At 40.7% G+C, this 23,352-nt stretch overlaps 1 protein-coding gene across 1 annotated transcript in view; it reads right to left on the bottom strand.

The window, feature by feature from the left end:
* Positions 1-6,530: 6,530 nt before the first annotated feature.
* CRCP (CGRP receptor component) overlaps positions 6,531-23,352 on the bottom strand; it is a 38,472-nt gene continuing 21,650 nt past the window's right edge. Inside the window, exons 4-6 of the mRNA XM_088445945.1 lie at positions 13,987-14,081; positions 8,821-8,878; positions 6,531-7,024 (exon numbers count right to left, since the gene is read on the bottom strand). Coding sequence (XP_088302071.1) covers positions 6,893-7,024; positions 8,821-8,878; positions 13,987-14,081 — 285 coding nt within the window. The 3' untranslated portion in view covers positions 6,531-6,892. The remainder of the gene's footprint in view (positions 7,025-8,820; positions 8,879-13,986; positions 14,082-23,352) is intronic.

The raw sequence follows: 23,352 nt of genomic DNA, 5'->3' as shown, positions 1-23,352 counted from the left end.
GTATTGAGATGACTCAATACAAGTAAGGGAACAGACAAGCAAAGAAATAGTAATGAACGCACATGGCAGCTTGCTTTTGAAACTAACACTAAGGACTTTTGCAACAATATAGTAGATATCTGCAGAGAGCAGCTGTCACTGAGAATGAACATCTGGATAACTAGGCTTTTAGTTCTGCAAATGTAGTTTATTTAGTAATGAAAAGACAGACGCGCATATAATAACATGCATATGGACAAATCATCTAAAGCTGGACTACATCCCCATTGTTTGTATGATTATAAGCAGAAAGAGCTACATGTAATTTGAGATTTTAACTCTAAGGGGGCGACATTACAAGGACATGTATATGGTATTAATTTGATAACTTGCTAAAATCATACTATGAAACATTTTTACAACTTCTAATCAAAACCATGAAAACACAAACTTGAAAACCCAATGTAACTGGAATCTTTTAATACAAATGAAGATAAAACATATGTATGTTATACTAAGTCACAACAATTACACTGTGTCCGTTTTACAAACTAGTTGTTTCCATGATAACTTTTCTCAAAGCGGGTTGCACTGTTTGTTATGTTGTGCTTTCCAATGATAGTCAATGTAATACAATTATACTGACATGTAGAAAATTCTAATTATATTAAAAGCATGTTGTGGCATACATTGTTGCTAAAATGGTGGTTATTTATTGATTAAAGTCTGAGATAATGGACGTTTCCAAAAATACGGCTGCGTCGAGTAAACAAATAACGTTCTGACTAACTAGAGCTGCTCTGATAGGTAAGACAATATTTTCAATAATTTTCAATAATTTTGTGGCTCAAACGAAGTTTGTGTACATACATAAAATTCAGTTATGTTTCATATACACCCTATACACACAGCCTGAAGGTAATTTTATACAATATTTGTAATAATTTCTGCCTTAGACAGTTTGTGAACATTGAACCATCAAAAGTCAAAGGTTTAATTTTCTCTGTCAAGCCCAAAAAATTCCGTATTTCGGAATATTCCGTATTCTGAATATTTGGATATGGGAGACTCAACCTGTAGTGGTTCCGGCTTCCTATCTTCGTACGGTTCACTCACTATGTGGTTTAATAAAAATGGAGGCTTAGGTCTTCCTATATTTTAACGATAGTTTCAAGCTACACAACTAAGTCACAGTATGTCATGGCATATGGATGAGGGATGTAAAAATTGGTGGTCCTTGAGAGTAATTTGGTTGGAAACAAGCTGGTTGTTTCTCTCCCATGGCACCCACAATTGAGAACAACCTCAGTACATGAAGTCCCTTGTGTTAGAGTCATTCTAAGGGTTTGATCGAATGGACGTCTGGAGCTGGCGCTTTACACATCCCCCGTGATTCCTATTTGCCGACAACCTCACTTCCCATTGGGTTGTGTGAGCTCATACATGCACCCCTGGCTCGCGGTTGGAAGAATTATATTTTTACACATTTCGGATGACTTTGCCCTCCAAACTTATAGAGTTATGTGAGAAATAAGGGATGTAGGCCAAGTATCAATTTTAATATATGCAAATATCTAGCTTCATACACTCTAAGTACAGTAAGTCACACACACTTAGAAAACCCAGTCCGTTTGAACGCCTAAGTATATATGATCTGGGACGCCGAGGAGTCATCTCAATCCATAATTCCTCTATATAATGCAGCTTAACTCCTAATTGCCACAAACTGGAAACAACCTATTGTCCCTCAATTTCTGTTCTAATTAATAAGGTTTGGTATTCTGCCTTGATGGAGTATATTACCGCCCTCCTCCACGACAAAGTAGAAAAGTTCCATGCAATATGGGGTTCCTGGTATATTCATTTTAACACAAAGCTACCTGGTGATATTGTATCTAAATTTATCTGCAGAGATGTAACATTGTTTTGTTGTTAGGGTATGCACCCTCGATTTTAATTCCAATTGTACAATGTTTGTAATAGTTGTTGCCGGTCTTCTTTCCCTTTTCCATTTGCTATGCTACTGTATATTGTTGTTACGAGAAAACTCATACACGAAAATGGTAGTATGATATTCTTTTATTATAATTACCAAAAAAATAAGTTTTGTATTTGTGATATTTACTGTATATATCATGTAAATTACTGGATATGTCCTTAGTTTATCTACTGTATTAATAAATAAAGAGATTTTAAATTTGAAGAAAAGAACTAATGAATTGTCGCTTTAAATCTAGTGGCTATATCATCAAAATTGCAAAGGTGCCCGCAAATCACAGGCTTTTACATTTGGGCTATATATTTATGTATTTCCAAACAGCAGTAACAGGACTTTGGAGATTTGCTCCTTTAAAAACTTAACTTGTTGTTTACAGATCTACTTGGACACACTATCGATTACACCCAAAAAAAGAATAAAACTGCTGCGGTGAGCTTTCACACTAAAAGCCATTAAAAGGGACCAATTTAAATACCCCTGGAGTATAAACATAAGAGACGTTATATTTTCTTTTTTGTCTTAATGGTTTTTTATTCCACTTTATTGTGATTTTTTTATAGGAATATACACTGTTATAATAGCAACTGATTGCAATCTTTTTACTGTTACATAACTGTTGCAATAAGTAACTTTATATAAGTATTCTCAAACTCGGTCCTCAGGACCCCAAAAAGTGCATGTTTTCCATGTCTACTCACAGAATCACAAGTGAAATAATTAGCTCCACCTGTGGATCTTTCAAAATGTGCCAGTGAATAATGAATACACCTGTGCACCTACTGGGTGATCTGGAAAATGTGAACTGTGTGGGGTCCTGAGGACAGAGTTTGAGAACCACTGTTCTAGAGTATTTGAGTGTTTAATTCACATGCCAGACCTCTTTAATAATTAGCACAAAAACTAATATACAGCCATGGACAAATTTTGAGAATGACACAATTATTGGTTTTAATACAGTCTGCTGCTTCAGTTTTTAAGATGGCATTTTGCATATACTCCAGAATGTCATGAAGAGTGACCAGATGAATTGCAATTAATTGCAAAGTTCCTCTTTGCCATGACAATGAACTTAGGCCCAGATTCAGAGCCGAACGCTCTTTCAGAGCACTCGCTCTGAATCAGGGTGGCTTTTTTTTTTGGAGCCGGCCTCCTGGCCACTCGCTAAGCTGTGGGTGACCACCCACAGCTTTTGCGAGCGGCCAGGTGATGGTCGCGACCATCGGGCTTGTGACGAGACCCTTGCGGTAGGGTCTCGTCCATCGCAAGCCCCAGTGGACTTCCTGCTCTAATAGAGCAAGAAGTCCACCTACTGACATCACTAGTGATGTCAGTAGGGGCGCCCACAAACGGAAGGCGTTCCCTCGGGAACGCCTCCGTTTGTCCAGCCACCCCCGCTGCCCGCCTCCAAAACGGGGCGAGCTGTCAATCACAATCGACAGCCGCCCCATTTTGGTGCGAGACCCATAGCGACAGATCGCCCGTCACTGGCCGGGTCTCGCGCATGCACACGCCGGAGGCGGAGCATGCGCAGGGGGCAAACATCGACCCGTTTGTGAGCACATAGCGCTTACGAGCAGGTCTGAATCAGCCCCTTAATCCCAAAAACAACATAGCCACTGCATTTCAGCCCTGCCACAAAAGGACCAGCTTACATCATGTCAGTGAGTCTCTCGTTAATACAGGTGAGAGTGTTGACAAGGACAAGGCTGGAGATTACTCTGTCATGCTGATTGAGTTAGAACAGACTGAAAGCTTTAAAAGGAGGGTGGAGCTTGAAATCATTGTTCTTCCTCTGTTAACCATGGTTACCTGCAAGAAAACACTTGCAGTCATCATTGCTTTGCACAAAAAGGGCTTCATAGGCAAGGATATTGCTGCTAGTAAGATTGCACCTAAATCAACCATTTATTTGGATCATCAAGAACTTCAAGGAGAAAGGTTCAATAGTTGTGAAGAAGGCTTCAGGGCGCTCAAGAATGTCCAGCAAGCGCCAGGACCGTCTCCTAAAGTTGATTCAGCTGCGGGATCGGGGCACCACCAGTGCAGCGCTTGCTCAGGAATGGCAGCAGGCAGGTGTGAGTGCATCTTCAGGAACAGTGAGGCAAAGACTTTTGGAGGATGGCCTGGTGTCAAGCAGGGCAGCAAAGAAGCCACTTCTCTCCAGGAAAAACATCAGGGACAGAGTGATAGTCTGCAAAAGGTACAGTGATTGGACTGATGAGGACTGGGGTAAAATAATTTTCTCTGATGAATCCCCTTTCAGATTGTTTGGGGAATCTGGAAAAACGCTTGTCCGGAGAAGGAAAGGTGAGTGCTACCATCAGACCTGTGTCATGCCATCATGTGTTGGGTTGCTTCTCAGCCAAGGGTGTGTGCTCACTCACAATTTTGCAGCCATAAATAAAGAATGGTACCAAAACATCCTCCAAGAGCAACTTCTCCCAACCATCCAAGAACAGATTGGTGATGAACAATGCCTTTTCCATCACGATGGAGCACCTTGCCATAAGGCAAAAGTGATAACTAAGTGGCTTCGAAATTTTGGGTCCATGGCCAGGAAACTCCCCAGACCTTAATCCCATTGAGAACTTGTCGTCAATCCTCAAGAGGCGGGTGGACAAACTAAAACCCACAAATTCTGGCAAACTCCAAACATTGATTAGGCAAGAATGGGTGGCCATCAGTCAGTATGTGTCCCAGTACCGATGGTAGTGCTCACCTTTCCTTCTCTGGACAAGTGTTTTTCCAGATGCCCCAAACAATCTGAAAGGGGATTCATCAGAGAAAATAACTTTACCCCAGTCCTCAGCAGTCCAATCCTTGTCCTTTTGCAGAATATCAGTGTGTCCCTGATGTTTTTCCTGGAGAGAAGTGACATCTTTGCTGCCCTTCTTGACACCAGACCATCCTCCAAAAGTGTTTGCCCTGTGTCATGCCAACAGTAAAGCATCCTGAAACCATTCATGTGAGGGGTTGCTTCTCAGCCAAGAGAGTGGGCTCACTCACAATTTTGCCTGAGAACACAGCCATGAATAAAGAATGGTAACAAAACATCCTCCAAGAGCGACTTCTCCCAACCATCCAAAAACAGTTTAGTGACGAACAATGCCTTTTCCAGCATGATGGAGCACCTTGCCATAAGATAAAAAAGTGATAACTAAGTGGCTTGGGGAACAATACATCAACATTTTGGGTCCATGGCCAGGAGACTCCCCAGACCTTAATCCCATTGAGAACGTGTGGTCAATCCTCAAGAGGCGGGTGGACAAACAAAAACCCACAAATTCTGACAAACTCCAAGCATTGATTAGGCAAGAATGGGTGACCATCAGTCAGTATGTGGCCCAGAAGTTGATTGACAGCATGCCAGGGCGAATTGCAGAGGTCTTGAAAAAGAGGGGTCAATACTGCATACTGTATATTGACTCTTTGCATAAACTTAATGTAATTGTCAATAAAAGCCTTTGACACTTATGAAATGCTTGTAATTTTACTTCAGTACTTCAGTATACCATAATAACATTTGACAAAAAGGTCTAAACACTGAAGCAGCAAACTTTGTGAAAACCAATACTTGTGTCATTCTCAAAACTTTTGGCCATGGTTGTATAACTCCACACAGTGAACTTCTTCAGAGAAGATCTAGCAGCATGTCAGACACACTATTTCTACAGACTCCACCCTAAGATTGCAACATAAAACAAAGGGGTAGAAAGAGTATGAGTGAGATATTTAGTTATGAATGTACACTATAGTTAGGGTGGATCAGACAGCTAATGAACATTACCAGTGAATGAACATTTTCAGGTTTAATGCCCTATTTTTTATATTTGTTTTATATTATTCAGCTCAGTTAAACAAGGATTTTATGCTTAATAATGTTTACAGATAGTCTGTTATATTTCAGCTAAAGGATGTTTTACATAGTGAATGCAAAAAGAATAGAAGGGTTTATGTATCTAGCAGTGAAAAGTACGGAGAAGTGGATCAGTGGAGAAGTTGCCCATATCAACCAATCAAATTGGAAGAAGCATTTATCATGTACAATCTATAAAATAATAGGAAGAAGCTGATTGGTTGCTATGAGCAACTTCTCCACTGGTTCACTTCTCCATGCTTTTCACTGCTTGATACGTAAACCCCAGAGACCAGTTACTGCTCCTCCTCCTGGGAGAAATCATGATAGATCACTTCTTGCCATGTACAAATGCAGAATATTGGCTACAGAGATGATCTCTCCGTGTCATCTCGTCCTATGCTAAAGCTCTCCAATCTCATCAGTGCAGGAGAACGTTACGTCAAAAGCGCCCAAGAGTAGATATATTACATACTCAGAGGACTGTTCTTGATAGGACACACACAGCACCCACCACTCTAAATAAAGAGCCTAGTGTGCTAGATAATATAGATTGTCTGTGTGAAACCTAGGTTTACATATCAGAATATTTCCCTACACAGGGCAGGAAGTCAAAACAAGTAGCCCCTAATGTGTTAGAGAAAAGATGTAAATTCATTCAACCATTAGGTGTAGGAAAAAACTGAACTAGTAAAATAATTGTCAGTGTTTTAATTTATTTTTTACATTTTGGTAGGCATTAGGACATCATTTTTAAACAATAAGAAGTTAAATAAAATTTTTATGATAGTGTCCCATTAACTGCTGTCATACAGTACAATATCTGTATCACAGTAGCACTTATAAGTCCATATATCACCCAGCTACTAAACCAATAATATAACAAGTTGTTTTACGTGACCAAATACTCAAAGAAGCATCTCCATGAACTTATTGTTGGATTGGACAGTGTACGTTATTCTGTGCCTCACATAGGAGAGCATGGACCTAATGAAAGACAAACTGCCTTTTTTGGGGGGAAATGTATTATACAAAGCTGAATGAGTTTCCTTCTAGTGTCATGCATCTTCTTCCATTTCTGTCTGCTCCTGTGCTTGCGTCTCAGGGTCTGCAGGTAGAATACTTGTCACTGTCTGAAGGAGTTGCTCAATTTGCTCCTCTGTCAGCCTCTCTTCACTCTCCTCCACCATCTTAAAAAAACAAAAAAAACCCAATGTAATGGCAATTAACAAGAGAACACACACACGTCATTACTTTCTGCAGCATTGGATAAGATTATATATAATCTAGTGTATGTAGCATCTATCACCCATCCATATAAATCTAGAAGTGACATGAACATCTTGTGATCTATACAGGTTATCTCACGTTCAGGACAGTTAGATACTAGCTCTTAGGATTCTAGGTCCATATTTAGAACACTGTTATAGAGGACTTCATTCCTCCCATACATGGAGGAAATGTCTTAAATATAAATTTCTTCTTTATTGTTTTTTTTAAACAAAAACCTAAATATATTTGGAGGTAATATAACCTGTCTGTTTCCTTTACTTGCCTTAGGTATTCAGGCTTCAGGCTCCCTACCTAAGTAAGAACCACTGAGCACTTTTTGGAAGAATGGATAGAATGTCTCCGGGAGTCCCGGCACGGCAAACCTCTGGCTTCCGCCTGCCTACCAAGTGATCTGGTAATGTCAGACACTCATCACCATGGAGTAGCTTGTGGTAAAATATTTGTTTTCTTAATTCCCTGCAATAATTTCCCAGCTACGTACTACGTGGATCGTCTGCTCATTGTATGGAAACTTTCATTTTCCTTTAACAAGTTACACAGGCAAATGTTATTTTACTTCACTTTAGCCTGCAGAAGGAGAAGGAACAAACTAAATTATATTGCCTTAGTAAAATTATTTATTACTGCTCTAGATTTCTTTTACTCTGAAACTGTAGTTGTCGTATTTAATCTTGAATTGTGGAAAATAGAGACAGCAAAAGGAAGTGTAGCGCTCATCAGATGAATAGTCCATAAAATGCACTGTAAATAAATGCTACTGGCCTGAGTCCTATAAAAAGCTAAATTGACAGAAACATTAAACGGAATTTAAACTGCCAGTGGCGGGAGATACCTAGGCCTACACAAATACTATATACATTAAGAATAAGAAGTATTAAAATAACACTCAAAGGGACGCAGCTATTCAATACACTGCGCTGTTTGGGTGGGCTAAAGGATTTCTTCAGCAACCTCCTGGGGATACGAGGAGAAATCAGACAACAGTACCGGGCGCGCAACAGTTTTCCAGCTTAGCGCGGTGCTAACAGCCGCGCGCCCGGCATTTTAGCTTGTTCTCGCGCCTAAACACCCAGGTTAAGTTGTGAAAGCCGGCATTCTCTGACTTAACCAATTCCAATCAAGGCACACAGTGCGGTGTACTGAAAAGCTGCGGTAGCTCCCTCCTGTGGCTATCCAACTTCGCATTGAATTGAATTCGGCCCAAAATGAACTATAAAAATTATTTTACTTATTAAACATTGTTCTATGTGCATGTAAGTAAATTTTTCATTTATGAAATACCATTTTTTGGAAGAAAATCAATCTAGTCCATCTTTAAACCCATTAAATGAATTGTCCATCAAGCTTGTAAACAGTTCTGCAGCCTGACTACCATTACAGAGTAAACTTCTACTTGTACTGAAAACACAAGTAGTTGCCCCAATGCCCCCTATGTAAATGTAAATTATACCGTTGTTAAAATAAGCTCCTTTATTGTTGGTTTTCTGAGTGGATTCATCCATAAGCTTTACCACTTTATACATTTCTATACAAAAATGTATCAACAGCGGGGGAAGGGGGAGAGTATGTATCCATGCTGCAGACATGACTGACGACTGCAGAGAACAAACATTCTCCTAGTGAAGTGCACTCAATAATGGTCATGTGGCACTGCAGGATGTCACAGGGATGTCTTACTGAGAGATGTACATACCAGCTGGATCTCCACTGCTGTCATAGGGCGGTGGTTAAGTAGCTGCAGCTTTTCTGCTCTGTGAAAATAAAACAATATTATTTCCAGACACACCGTCCTTCCAAATGAAACAGTAGATGCTACTAGTTACAGTATATGTGGTTCACAAAGGAACGATCCAGTTGGCCTACTTTCATATCACCTTCGTTAGAACACATACCTCCTAACATTTCAGATGCAGGAAGCAGGGCAGGGGGCATTGCAGCAGCACGTTGGGGGTGAGGCTGTGTGTTCATGGTGGTGTGGCACACATCATGAAGCACTGAGCTAGCCTTTAGCCACCTCCCATCTCAACACCTGTACATTGCCGCACACACTGTTCACTGCTGCTCTATTATGGATCCCTCCCAACCGTCTCACCACAGGGCAGTCCCACCTAAACATGGCCAGTTGGAAGGTATGATAACACCACCAGTGCTGTGTTTTAAGATGGCATTACAAAAAAGCAGCACTCTTCTTTTGATATCTATGTTATTACAACAGTGTTAAAGAAACATGGTCCTCACACCCTTAAAAAACATCTCATGTTTTCAGGATTACTTTAATCATGCACTGGTAATGTAATCTACTTTGTAATTATCCCACCTGCTTCTACAGGCAGAAATCCTGAAAACATGGAGCTAGTGAGGAGTTGGTTACAATATTCAAAATAAAACAAACAAATGTGCATAATATATAATAATTACAATTATACAAATCATCTATATAAAAGGTGGATAGGATTGTCACTTTTGTTGTCACTTTTTAATCCCCATATTCGTTTATCAGTAACTTGAATGGGACAACTTGAATTTTGTTGGGCAATCATTTCTTAGGCAACTGTGCAGAAAACAAGTGTTTGCAATGTACAATCATTTGAAAGGACTAATTTCTGTTATCACTGTCATTATCGTTGGGATGTACTAAGGGCAGACATGCGGTCAAACCCCAGAAAATGCCTAGCCTGAGAAGGATCTAATTGGATCCCACCCAGTGTGCCCAGCCGCGCACACGTCATTCTACGCATGCGCAGAAGGATGCCAGAGGTCAAAAACGCAGAAGTCCCTCTATCGCAAAGGACAGCTATTAACGGGAGAGCTGTCCTTTGCAATTTTCTAGGTACATACCGGCAATATTATCCCCGATATGTACCCAATAAGTGGTGGAGTGTACAGCATCGTGCATGGGTACTGCTGGTTTCTTTAGCATGATTTAGCACGAGCTCTATATATGAAAGGTAAACCTTAGCAAAACCATTGCTGCAACTTAATATACTACTTGAAGCTATTTCTTATGCATGTCACAATAACTGTGCCAATAACTAACATGCTATGTTCATGTGAGGTCATAGACCACTGAAGGAGCAATGTGTTTCTAACACTTTAAACTATATTTTTATGCATTTCTCAAAAATCTGAGTAAATATAACAGATGTACCTACAGCGTGCCTTACACATTAGTTGGGAATCACTGTGGTTGGCCTTTCTGTGGGCTGAATTAAACATTAGGCCAGCAGGCACCAAAAGTATGCCGCATACTGACACTGACTGCTCGCCACAGCTCTGTGGTGATCTCGGTAATGCCACAGTCACATAGAATCCAGAATTATGTGATATTTCAACATGCAACCTTAGAGCGACTATAAATACTAGTATGAAAATGGTAATGAAGATGAAATGCAGCCTTATATTTTCCCTTGCAAAGAAAGAGAACACGGCGACTGCTTTGCCTCCCAGCTGTAATCATTACCAATGCTGATTTAGTGCTCTTTATGCAGTCAGCATCCCGTCAGTGTTAGTAGAACAAGCTATCTGTTCAGGGACATGATGTGCTGAAATTAAACATCCAGAGGACGACGTTTATTCGGAATGCAGTTAGGATAAACAGTCATTAAACCGTCATTAACATTTCAAGCTTAGACTGCAATAAAGACTATTGCTAGATTACACAATTAAAAAAGGGAACAAAAAAAAAACAAAGAAATTAAATAAGGAATGATAGAAAACCCCACTATGCTGCCTGGGGAGCTTAACGTGGCACATTGTCACAAGGACATTTTTAGGATATTAATGTGATGAGACCGTTTTTATTCTCAGAACAATAAAAGTGAAATAGCAAAAAATAAGTTCAAAGAATTAGCATTTACTATGCAACATTTATTTTAAAATATATAAAACTAATAATGTACAATACACCTCTATCTTACAATCAATTGTTAGTGTTTATGCAGCGTACCAGACAACTATAAATAAACTGTGTGGACTGTGCTGGCATGGTCTCCAAGGGCTCTATTCAGCAGAGATTCTTTTTACTTAAAAAAAAATGTGGAAAAGATCAGTATTTCCACTATTTAGCAAATTGCTAACGTAGAAGATAACGCAATTATCTTCTCTGTTAATACCCATCTCGCAAAGTATCGCACTGTAGAGAGCAAGACATTTGTCCCTCTACAATGCTTTAACATTCTTTTGCTATTCAGCAAGCATAAAAATGTTAAAATACCTAATAAAAATTAACTTTATATAATGCCATCTCAGAACAGTGTTAAATGAAAAAAATACTTATCAGAAAAACTGCAGGGACAGAAGGAATTGGTTAAAACGGAATGTGCACATAGGATTTGTTTTAGTCCATATACATTTATATTTATGGGGCTATATACAAATATATATATATATATATATATATACACATATATATATATATATATATATATATATATACACATATATATATATATATACACACACACACACAGTCAGGTGCATAAATATTGGGACATTGACAGAATTTTCATATTTTGGCCTCTATTCTCCACCACAATGGCTTTGAAATGAAACAAACAAGATGTGCTTTAACTGCAGACTTTCAGATTTAATTTGAGGGTAATTACATCCAAATCAGGTGAACGGTGTAGGAATTACAACGGTTTCTATACGTGCCTCCCACTTTTTAAGGTGCCGAAAGTAATGGGACAAACTAAACAATCCTAAATCTAACTTTCACTTTTAAAAAATGTGTTGCAAATCCTTTGCAGGCAATTACAGCATGAAGTCTGGAACGCATCCCACTTTTTAAGGGGCCAAAAGTAATGGGACTATCAACTCAGAAGCTATTTCATGGACAGGTGTGGTCTATTCCCTTGTTATTTCATTATCAATTAAGCAGGTAAAAGGTCTAGAGTTGATCCTAGGTGTAACATTTGCATTTGGAATCAGTTGCTGTTGACTCTCAATATGAGATCCAAAGAGCTGTCACTATCAGTGAAGCAAGCCATCATTAGGCTGAAAATCAAAACAAACCCATCAGAGAGATAGCAAAAACATTAGGTGTGGCCAAATCAACTGTTTGGAACATTCTTAAAAAGAAAGAACGCACAGGAGAGCTCAGCAACACCAAAAGACCCAGAAGACCACGGAAAACAACTGTGGTGGATGATAGAAGAATTATTTCCCTGGTGAAGAAAAACCCCTTCACAACAGTTGGCCAAATTAAGAACACTCTCCTGGAGGTAGTTGTATATGTGTCAAAGTCAACAATCAAGAGAAGACTTCACAAGAGTGAATATAGAGGGTTCACCACAAGATGTAAACCATTGGTGAGCCACAAAAACAGGAAGACCAGATTAGAGTTTGCCAAACAACATCTAAAAAAGCCATTACAGTTCTGGAACAACATCCAATGGACAGATAAGACAAAGGTCAACTTGTACCAGAGTGATGGGAAGAGAAGAGTATGGAGAAGGAAAGGAACTGCTCAGGATCCAAAACATACCACCTCATCAGTGAAGCATGGTGGTGGTAGTGTCATGGCGTGGGCATGTATGGCTGCCAATGGAACTGGTTCCCTTGTATTTATTGATGGATGTGACTGCTGACAAAAGCAGCAGAATGAATTCTGAAGTGTTTCAGGCAATATTAAATGCTCATATTCAGTCAAATGCTTCAGAACTCATTGGACGGCGCTTCACAGTGCAGATGGACAATGACCCTAAGCATACTGCAAAAGCAACCAAAGAGTTTTTTAAGGCTAAAAACTGGAATGTTATGCAATGGCCAAGTCAATCCCCTGACCTGAATCCGATTGAGCATGCATTTCACTTGATGAAGACAAAACTGAAGGGAAAATGCCCCAAGAACAAGCAGGAACTGAAGACATTTGCAGTAGAGGCCTGGCAGAGCATCACCAGGGATGAAACCCAGCATCTGGTGATGTCTATGCGTTCCAGACTTCATGCTGTAATTGCCTGCAAAGGATTTGCAACACATTTTTTAAAAGTGAAAGTTAGATTTAGGATTGTTTAGTTTGTCACATTACTTTTGGCCCCTTAAAAAGTGGGAGGCACATATAGAAACCGTTGTAATTCCTACACCGTTCACCTGATTTGGATGTAATTACCCTCAAATTAAATCTGAATGTCTGCAGTTAAAGCACATCTTGTTTGTTTCATTTCAAAGCCATTGTGGTGGAGAATAGAGGCCAAAATATGAAAATTCTGTCAATGTCCCAATATTTATGCACCTGACTGTATATATATGTGTGTGTGTATATATATATATATATATATATATATATATATATATACATACATACAAATATATATTTCTATATACACATATATAACCTATGTACACGGACCTGTACATACTTGGCGTTGGCCACACTGCAGAGAAGGTCACTATTTGCACTTATATGGAAGAGGAGAATGGGCAAGAAAAAGGAAGGTTTTGTTTTCAGACTTTCAAAAACAATGCCCCCAGTAACTTCACAGGGACAGCGTGCTACCACAACAGCGGTCCCTGCTAAGTTTAAAACATTAGGCCAGCAGGCACCAAAAGTATGCTGGATAGCAGTGATAAAAAAATGTTAAAATAAAAAATGATCGGTTCCCAACAACATGGGACATCGGCACTAATGCTTAATAGAGTCCAAAATCATAACACACTTTGTAAAGTACACAGAAGATAACAGCAAACTACAGTATATTTTTTTTATAACTTATAAAAATGTCTCAATAGTGTGCACCAATGGAAGTCATGCTTGTGTTTTGTATACATTCAGAGCTGCTTCATCTTAGTATTAACTGTTCATTTGCTGAATGTTGTGAGTGTTACAAAATAATTATTAATAAAGCAAACTAGTACTTACTTGGTCAATTTATGCCCTTTCATGGCAGTCAGAAACTCCTGCAATATTTCAGGACTTTGGTGTTGGCAAGGACTGCTGGACAAGTATTTCAAGGTCTACAGGAAGAAACGGTGCAAATTAATGTTAGCAGTGATAATAGTACTTTTATCTGTCTACCTAATCTCCTTATAATAATCTTACTACAATGGTGCCTCGGCGCTGAGTATATGGACTCTTACTCCACTAATCACACACTACAGCCTTGCTTCATAATAACCACTCTGAAACTCTTTGGAGTTTACATTAGTTTTTTTTATCACAATAACAATACATATTCTGATTATACTATTGTATTTAATTTCAAATGGAAAGCATGATCCCATTGCCCAACTAAGCTGCAACCACAAATGCCTTTATTACATTACATCCCAGCACTGCACAGATTTATATATGGCATAATACACTTCCTTAAGTCATTTCTAATTAACTAACATTATCTATAGCTCTATGCAGAATTCATGCATGTAATGGCTGGTAGAAGTTGGATTTATTCCCACAATCATTGCACACAGAGCTGTGATTGTAATACAGACTTGCCTCTGGCTTTATGAAGGCATTCTATATAAAACAAAAAAAATGATCAGTGGAATTCATAGAAGGAATCCCACAATCCTGTGCACACAGGAAAACCCACTAGCATTTGCACAAGTTCATTGTTCTTGTGCTGCTTGCAAGTCCACAACCCCACAACAGCGTCAGCATAGCAGCATGGATACTAGTAACCACCAAGTAGTGTGAGGACCCTGTGATGAAGTGTACATGGCAAGAATGAAGGCAGGGTTCGTTCTTACAGCATTATATAAAGGATAAAACTAATACTGCTAAACCAGAGTTATTACTATTCATTTCATTTCCCAGAAATACACAGCAGCCATAAAGTATGGGTTAACTCCCTAGTCATATGAGCAGAGATGAGAAAAAGACAGAGGGCATATAATCACTCTTCCTTCCCTTTGGGGTCCCACAAAACAAACATATGACACAGGTGGGAATATACATCTATAATGGAGATTTTCAAGGAAATGTTATTATTTTCTATTCAACTTCATGGCATCTATATACCCTATGGGATGTACCCATGCTGTAGATCACAGGTTCTCAAACTCTGTCTTCAGGACCCCAAACAGTACATGTTTTCCAGGTCTCACTACAGAATCACAAGTTAAATAATTATCTCCACTTGTGGATCTTTTAAAATGTGTCAGTGAGTAATGACTACACCTGTGCACTTATAGGGTGACCTGGAAAACGTGAACCGTGTGGGGTACTGAGGACCAAGTTTGAGAACCACTGCTGTAGATAAAAGAAGAGTGTGGGCTACGTATAATCAACAGTAAAAGTGCAAATAAGTTACAAAAAAAGCACTTACTAATGTTTTAACTGAACAACTGTTTTAAAGACTTTTCTTCCAAACAGAGCACTAGCATCATGTCTTATCTGGAAGGCAACTCTGGTACAAGTATGAACAAATTAAACTCCAACCCATCTGCACAAATCGCCTGCTAAGGTCTGAGCCGTGAGTGCCTAGAAGGTCGCCACCACCCTTGCAGAATGCACCTTCACACGTTCACCTTGTAAAAGTTTGCTTGTATGGAGCGTGACCTTGATGGGATCCTATAAGAAGGAGAAAAGTTGATCTGTCTCTCTAAACTCCTTTGTTCTCAAAAGATAAATCATAATTCCCCCGAATATATTTACAATTAGCTGGTCGCACAAAGTAGTAAGTGTAATTTCCTTATTAAGAAAATAATTACTTTAGAAAACAGGAAACCATACAGCTTTACGTAACAGACGGGCAGATGGAATTGCTAAAGCTGGGTACACACCGACCAATATATTGGCCGATCAACTTATTGGCCAATATAGCTGGTGCCCATCGGCAAGTGTGTACCAGCGATATGTCTGTGAACGACGTAGTTCACAGACATATCGCATCAGCTGTGCTGCACAGACGATGGAAAGATATATTGTCAGATATATCTGTCCATCTGCAAGTGTGTCTGCCGACCGCCCATACACATGGAGCGGCAACCACGGGGAGGGGAGCGGCCCCGGCCAGCGGGACCCGTGGCTGCCCGGAAGATGATGGTCGTTCAGTGTATATGAACGACCATCATCTACAGATATATCTGCAGATCACTTGATCTGCAGATATATCTGCTAGGTGTGTAACCACCTTAACAGAAACAAAAAGGCTCAAAGTGTTGAAATGTTAGAGTATATAGTACTAGAATAGATGCCAAAGTGCTACAAAAGGCTTTATACGAGGCCTAATGCTTTATACTAATTAAAATAAGATTACAAAAAAATACTTTCAGACCTTGTTTTATCTGGTGACCAGAAAAACATAAACAGCAGAAACCTAAATTTTCTTGGTAACTTATGCAAGGCCCGTGCATAATCAATCTTGAAGAAAATCAAGAATGTGCGGAATGCAGAGGCAGTGTCAAATTAGATATGAACCACAGAGTAAAGGTCTTCCAAACACTATAGTAAACAGAGTAATAAAGCCCGAAAACGAAATTGAGAAGCACCTCGGTTACTTGGTCAGAGACTCCTACACATCTTAGTGATGACTTTTCAATTGCAAGCCCTCACAAACAGAATATTCGGTTGGGATGGAAAACAGGTCTCTGGTGCAGAAGAGCTGACTGACGCAGCCAAGGCTGTTCCAGAAGCAATTCCCACTTTACTGGAAACATGGCTGAAATGCTTGTTTCCTGATCATCTGTAGAGTGTGGGCAATGAAAAGAAAAGAACACATACTCTAATTGAAAGTTCCATTGAATGTACAGAGCATAATCTGCATTCCCCTTTGTTCTCGTGTCCCTATGATGTTTAAAATGTCCCATAGTTTTTAAAGGTACCATCAGATCTATTTGAGGAAGTCCAAACTTCTGCACGAAGAGTGAAAAGCTTTGTGTAAGGCCCATTTTCCTGGATTCACTTGATATCAACTGATAATCTATCTTTTCTTTGCCAGCTATGTTTGATGCAGAGAAAGATATGCAATTTTCTTCTGCTTATAACAGGACTGTTGATGCCATCATAGTTCTGCTTCTTGTGCCCCACTGGCAGTTTATGAATGCATCTGTCAGGTTCTGTCAGGTTGTTGGAAAAGATGCTGAAATGCTTGAGAGGTTAAAAATGCTGAATTGCATGTAATATTGCCCTTATTCCCAGAATGTTCAAGTACAGGTTTCTCTCACTTTGGATTCACACTCCTTGTACCACTTTTGTAAATAGATGAGAGCACAAATAGGCTAGCAGAATACATTCTGGTTATGAGAGGGACATTCCACGATCTTTTTTATGCTGCCACTAACTAAATGATTTCCTTAAGATATTTGTAAGTGGTGACGTGATGTGGAGAAGCTGGATTGTGATCAGACTGATTGAGTAGGTTCAGGTCAAGATCTCACTTATGCTGACTTTTAGAAGGAAGAATACCTTTTGTGAATGAGAACATGCTGAATTTTGATAGTTCTTTCTTCTGGCCATTACATTTTTTTGTGTGATTGTCCATTCCCCAAAGATTTGTAGCCATTTAGAAGGCACCTGAAAAACCTTCACTATATTGATGGTCCAACTATGTTCTGTAGGATCTTCTACATCTGGGCTTTTGTGTATCTAGCAACATGATGAGACTTTCCCGTTACAAGAATGTTGTCAAGATAAGGCCATGATTCCTTGTTGCCCAAGAGTGGCCATAAGAACTACCAGAACTTTGGTAAAGGTTCTTAGGAAAGTGGACAGACTGAATGGTATATACTGGAATTAGAAATAATGTGCTGAGTGGTCCATACTTAAGAGTAACACATCCGGGAGCTAGATACACTATAGGTAGCAAAAAACTCCAACTCATTATCTCTGCTGCTGCTAAGAAAGCCATACTCCAGCACTTGATTCATCCCAACCCTCCTAGCCTGTCTCTTTTTCATAACAAATTATTTTTCCTTTTTAAAATGGATTGCCTGCATGCATCCCTTCATAAGGAGACTAGGTGCAAAATGTATTTGAATTATGAGAAAGCAATGTAGATACTTTGTCATCTTCAACGCAGCTGCAGGTTAAAGATTGCTGTTAGGACCGGTGTTTGTTGTGGACTCGGGGTGGAAACAGGAGCAGATACCAGAACTGATTTAAACGGAAAGGTGGGTTGTTTAATGTGACTGTTGGTAGACATGAACAATTATATACTTAAGTCCAGAAATGACAGAGTAATATGTGACTGAAGGAGACTGAGGTGGATGGGAGTAAGCAAATGTCCAGATCAGTGACAGATGAATCAGGTGAGTCCAATTAGGCTGTGGAAGTGAAGTAAATATCCAAGTATGCTGTACAGTAACTGAGAGGGAAATCCAGTAATGCTGTAATAATGGCTGAGGGGAAATCTGGTAATACGGTGACAATGGCTGAAGGGAAATCTGGTAGTTCTGTGATAATGGCTGAAGGGAAATCCAGAAATGCTATGGTATTGGCTGAAGGGAAATCCAGAGATGCTGTGATAATGACTGAAGAGAAATCTGGAAATGCTGGGAGATGACTGCGCAGGAATGGGTTAACTGAGGAGACAGGTTCAGGCAGGAGTGGGTCTGGTGGAAGGTGCAGGGCTGATCTCTAGCAGAGAGTAAGGCAAGGCAGAGTGGTGCAGCTATGCAGGAAGCCAGCGGCCAACAAGTAGTTAGGGCAGGCACCGGAGCACAAGACTAAGGTCCAGGAGTGCAGGAACTCTCACATAGCAGACACTGTGAAACACGTTGCACTGGCAACTACAGGGAGCTCCAAACCCCCTTAAGTACCCAGCAGCAGAGCTTGAGTGGCTGGAGAGATCACCTGACGCATCAGGATAGGTCCACTATGTCACATGACCTGAGGCAAGATGGTCACTCCCATGTACCTGTGATGGTGCTAGACTTGCCCTTGCCAGGATGGCCCAATGCTGGCAGACCCCCGCACACACCCAATGCCAGTCTCCACGCGCCAGCTCGCTCACTGGAAGGACCGCGCCACAGCGCCTCCACCGGCAAGGACCACAACCTCCACGCCGCGAAACCCTGGTCGTGACAATTGCTTTCAACACACGGGTTGGTATGAGACCAGAATGTTGTTGGAGGATGAGCCTATTCAGGTGTAGTAGCCAGATGTCGTCTATATGGGCTTGAGGCTGGCCCCCTTGGAGGACTGAGTCACCCTCCCATCCCTATTTACCTTGATTTTTATTCTTTTTCTTATTAATTGTTTTGTTCTTTTTATTAAATTGTTTTTATTTTATTTTTTGGAGGGTTGTTTATAGGAGTCCAGAGTACAACTTGTATTGTGTATTATATACTGATTTTGTATACACCTCATACTTTATTCTTATTGTCTTCTGTGCATATTCTATTATTGTTCTTTGTACTCTGTAAAATTTATGATATACTCAATAAAAACATGTTTAAAAAAAAACAAGGAAATGTTGGACTATACACAAATAATCTGAAAATATTGAGTTATAGTAGAAAAGTGGAGATACAAGTCGTGTAAATCAATTTTTATGGTTGCAAACCTATTGACCTTGAGTCAGGGGCGTATCTATAAAGGGTGCAGGGTGTGCGGGAAACACAGGCCCCTGGGTCCAGGGGGGCCCCGCACCGCACACCCTGCACCCATAATATTACTCACCTCTCCGGAGTCCCACGTCGGTGCTGGCGTCTGGCGCTGTAAAACGACTGGAAAACGGCTGCGGCGGCCATTTTCCCGTCGTTTGCGCATGCGCAGTACAGGGAAAATGGCCGTCGCGGCCATTTTCCCAGTGATCTGTGCATACACTATAGACTCTGGGCACACTCTAGTGCCCAGAGTCTATAACCTCGGCGCTGGCCGCGCACAGCTCAGTGCGCTGCTGGCCGCCGGGCAGAGAGGAGGGGGCCCGCGTTGGAGACTGCACACGGGCCCCCTCCTCTCTAGAAACACCCCTGCCTTGAGTGGTGATAATCCATGTCACAGAATATTTTTAACTCCTGCCATCCACAGTCTGCCATATAGGCTGCTCTAGAAAAGAGTACTCATGAGGTGGTTACCTTCTTTACTCCTCAAACAATTAAAAGGCTGCTTAAATGTTATCCCATCAAACTGCTGAAAATATGGCTTTTCTGGCCTATATAGCTTTGAGTGCTTGTGAGAACTGAGTAAAATGGCTAGTTATCCTATACTGCAGCAAATTATGAGATTTACCTCCAATGACTCTATGAATCATTAAGTCCAGTTTTTTCCCCGGGTCGACGCCGTTCGCAGTGCACTCGGGTGCAGTGCCGGTGATGTCATCACCAAGCGCCAGAAAATCCAGCTCTCCTCTGACCGCTGGACCGGAGCGGGCCAGCGACCAGGGGAGGTTGTACTTCCCAGGGAGGAGATCACCAGGGGAAGTTGTACTTCCCGGGGAGGGGATCCTTCCCAGGGGGGTGGGGGGTGTAATTCAGGAGGCTGTCCGTGACAGCTTTAAACGGGCAGGGACAGATTACTGCCTCCCCGTATGAAGCGAGGATGGGGTAAAAACCGGAACAGTCTGGACCATATGGGGAGGCTGTAATCTCTCCCTCCCCAGTGACAGCTGGCACACAGACAGCCTCCCGAATGACAGGCAATCACCATGCGGGAAATGGGTCCAGGGTCGGAAGACATGGGTAACCCGTTTCCACTGAGCCTGAGTAGGGCTTTACCTGCGTAAAACCCTGCTCTAGACCCGGGAAGATATGCCGGGTCAATTGACCCAGAATTTTTCCCTAGGACCCTTTTCCACTGAGCCGCTACCCGGGTTGACACTGCAATATAAAAAAGTATTTTGTCCCAATTAATCCAAATTTTAATTATATTAAACAATTTATATTAAATATACAGATAAAAGTCTATCTTTACTAAAGTCGGTCTTTACTAACATTTATAATTAGTTCCAATAATACATAATATTAATATATAGCAGCAATTAATTTCTTAATGCTAAAATCTCATTTAGATGGTAATGTCATATGTTAATAGCCACAAATAAACAATATTTTTTTTATTTTAAAACAATTTCCCTTCTCAAGTCTAACATTCTGTTTATAATAGTGATTCAACAATCTATTGATCCGGATATTTTGGCCAGTGGAAGGTTAGTAGATGTAACATTTTATAGGTGCCAGTGACCTCTCTGCGTGCCTCCTAGTACAGAAGCAGGAAAAGTCTCCAATCCCACATATGCTACTTGGAATCTGTCCCCAGGTAGCCACCTCTGTTCATGCTTGCACGCCTAATGCTGAGTTGCAGGGACCATCCTGAGCCACCAGTAACAGGTAAGCCAAGTAGCTAAAAATAATAATAAACTGTACATGGGTTGGGTAAGAAAACTCGGCAGTCGGGATGCCAACTGTCAAAATACCAACAGCGTCATCCCAATGCTCAGTATCCCGACAGGCGTACGTAACTATGCTAACCTTTCCCCCTTCTGCCTATAACCATAACCCTCTTTTCTTGCACCCTAACCCTCCCCTCTTGGTGCCTGAACCTAATCCTCCCCCCTTGGCGCCGAACCCTAACCCTCCCCCCCGCAGTGGTGTGTCATCCTAACCCCCCCTGTCCACAGCCTAACCCTAACCTCCACCTCCCCGTAGCCTAATCCTAAACCGCCCTTACCCCTTGCCCCCCCACGACTAACACCTAACCGAGTCCCGCAAAACTTACATAGAAACATAGAATTTGACGGCAGATAAGAACCACTTGGCCCATCTAGTCTGCCCCATTTTGAACATATTACCTCAACCCTTATTGATCCTTACTGAAGGATATCCTTGTCTATCCCATGCATGTTTAAATTGCTCTACTGTCTTAGCCTCTACCACCTCTGATGGGAGGCTATTCCACTTGTCCACTACCCTTTCTGTGAAGTAATTTTTCCTCAAATTTCCCCTGAACCTACCACCCTCTAGTTTCAGAACATGTCCTCTTGTTCTAATAAGTCTCTTTCTTTGAAGAATGTCTCCTTCCTTTACCTTGTTAAAACCCTTTATATATTTGAATGTTTCTATCATGTCCCCCCTATCCCTTCTCTGCTCCAAACTATACATATTAAGATCTTTTAGTATTTCCTGGTAAGTTTTGTGGTGTAGACCTTGCACCATTTTAGTTGCCCTTCTTTGTACCGTCTCTAATGTATTAATATCCTTCTGGAGATGTGGCCTCCAGAACTGAAGACAGTATTCGAGATGAGGACGTACCAATGACCTATACAGTGGTATTATCACTTCTTTCTTTCTGCTACTGATTCCTCTCGCTATGTAACTAAGCATCTGACTTGCCTTCCTCATTTCTTAGTTACACTGTTTGCTTGCCTTTAAGTCACCTGAAATAGTGACTTCTGGATCCCTTTCCTCTTCAGTAGTTTCCAGTATAGTGCCATTAATACTATATTTAGCCTTTGGATTTTTAAGACCCAAGTGCATGATCTTGCATTTTTTGCCACTTGCATTTTTTGGCATTAAACTGTAGTTGCCACGTTCTTGACCATTCCTCTAGTCTACCTAGATCATCAATCATTTGTTTTACCCCTCCTGGTGTGTCTACCCTGTTGCATACCTTTGTGTCATCTGCAAAAAGGCATAGTTTTCCTTCAATACCATTTGCAATGTCACAAATAAATATATTAAAAAGCACTGGTACAAGTACAGATCCCTGAGGTACTCCACTGGAAACATTTCCCTCTTGAGATTGCACTCTGTTTACTACAACTCTCTGCTAACTATCCTGCAGCCATGATCTTATCCATTCAACTATCTTTGTATCGAATCCCATTCTTTCCAGTTTATTTAACAGTCTGCGATGTGGAACAGTGTCAAAGCCTTACGTTCAGGATGCCAAGTGCCGGGATTCTGGCATCGGTATCTAAACTGGCGTCTGGATTTAGGCGCCTATGTTTAGTCCCGGGTTGGGATTCCGATGCCGGGATTTCAACAGCCAGCATCCCGTCCGTCGGTAAAGTAACTACATCCCCTCTAAACTAGCACTGCCTCAGTCAGATGAGAAACAGTAAAACGCCATGAAAGGAGAATCTCATTGTATACCTTCCAGGGAATTTTCTTTTTCCTGTCTCTAAACAGCTGAATAAGGAGTTAACACATACATTATGGCTTGCATGGTATTGAAAAGTACAACAGAATGTGTGAATATAACACACAATTAAATTCCTCTCTTTTTCTGTCTGAATTCCAAACACAGGATATTTATAAACAACTATTCCTACACAATTTTTAGTAAATTTACCCCCTAGGTCAGTGGTTCCCAAACTTTCTTGAATCACGGCGTCCTAGAACA

This window comes from Taudactylus pleione, unplaced genomic scaffold, assembly GCF_031769625.1.
Source record: "Taudactylus pleione unplaced genomic scaffold, aTauple2 ptg000391l, whole genome shotgun sequence".
NCBI classification, from domain to species: Eukaryota; Metazoa; Chordata; class Amphibia; order Anura; family Myobatrachidae; genus Taudactylus; species Taudactylus pleione.
Note: the sequence above shows the minus strand (reverse complement) of the source record. Positions and strands in the feature narration are given on the sequence as shown.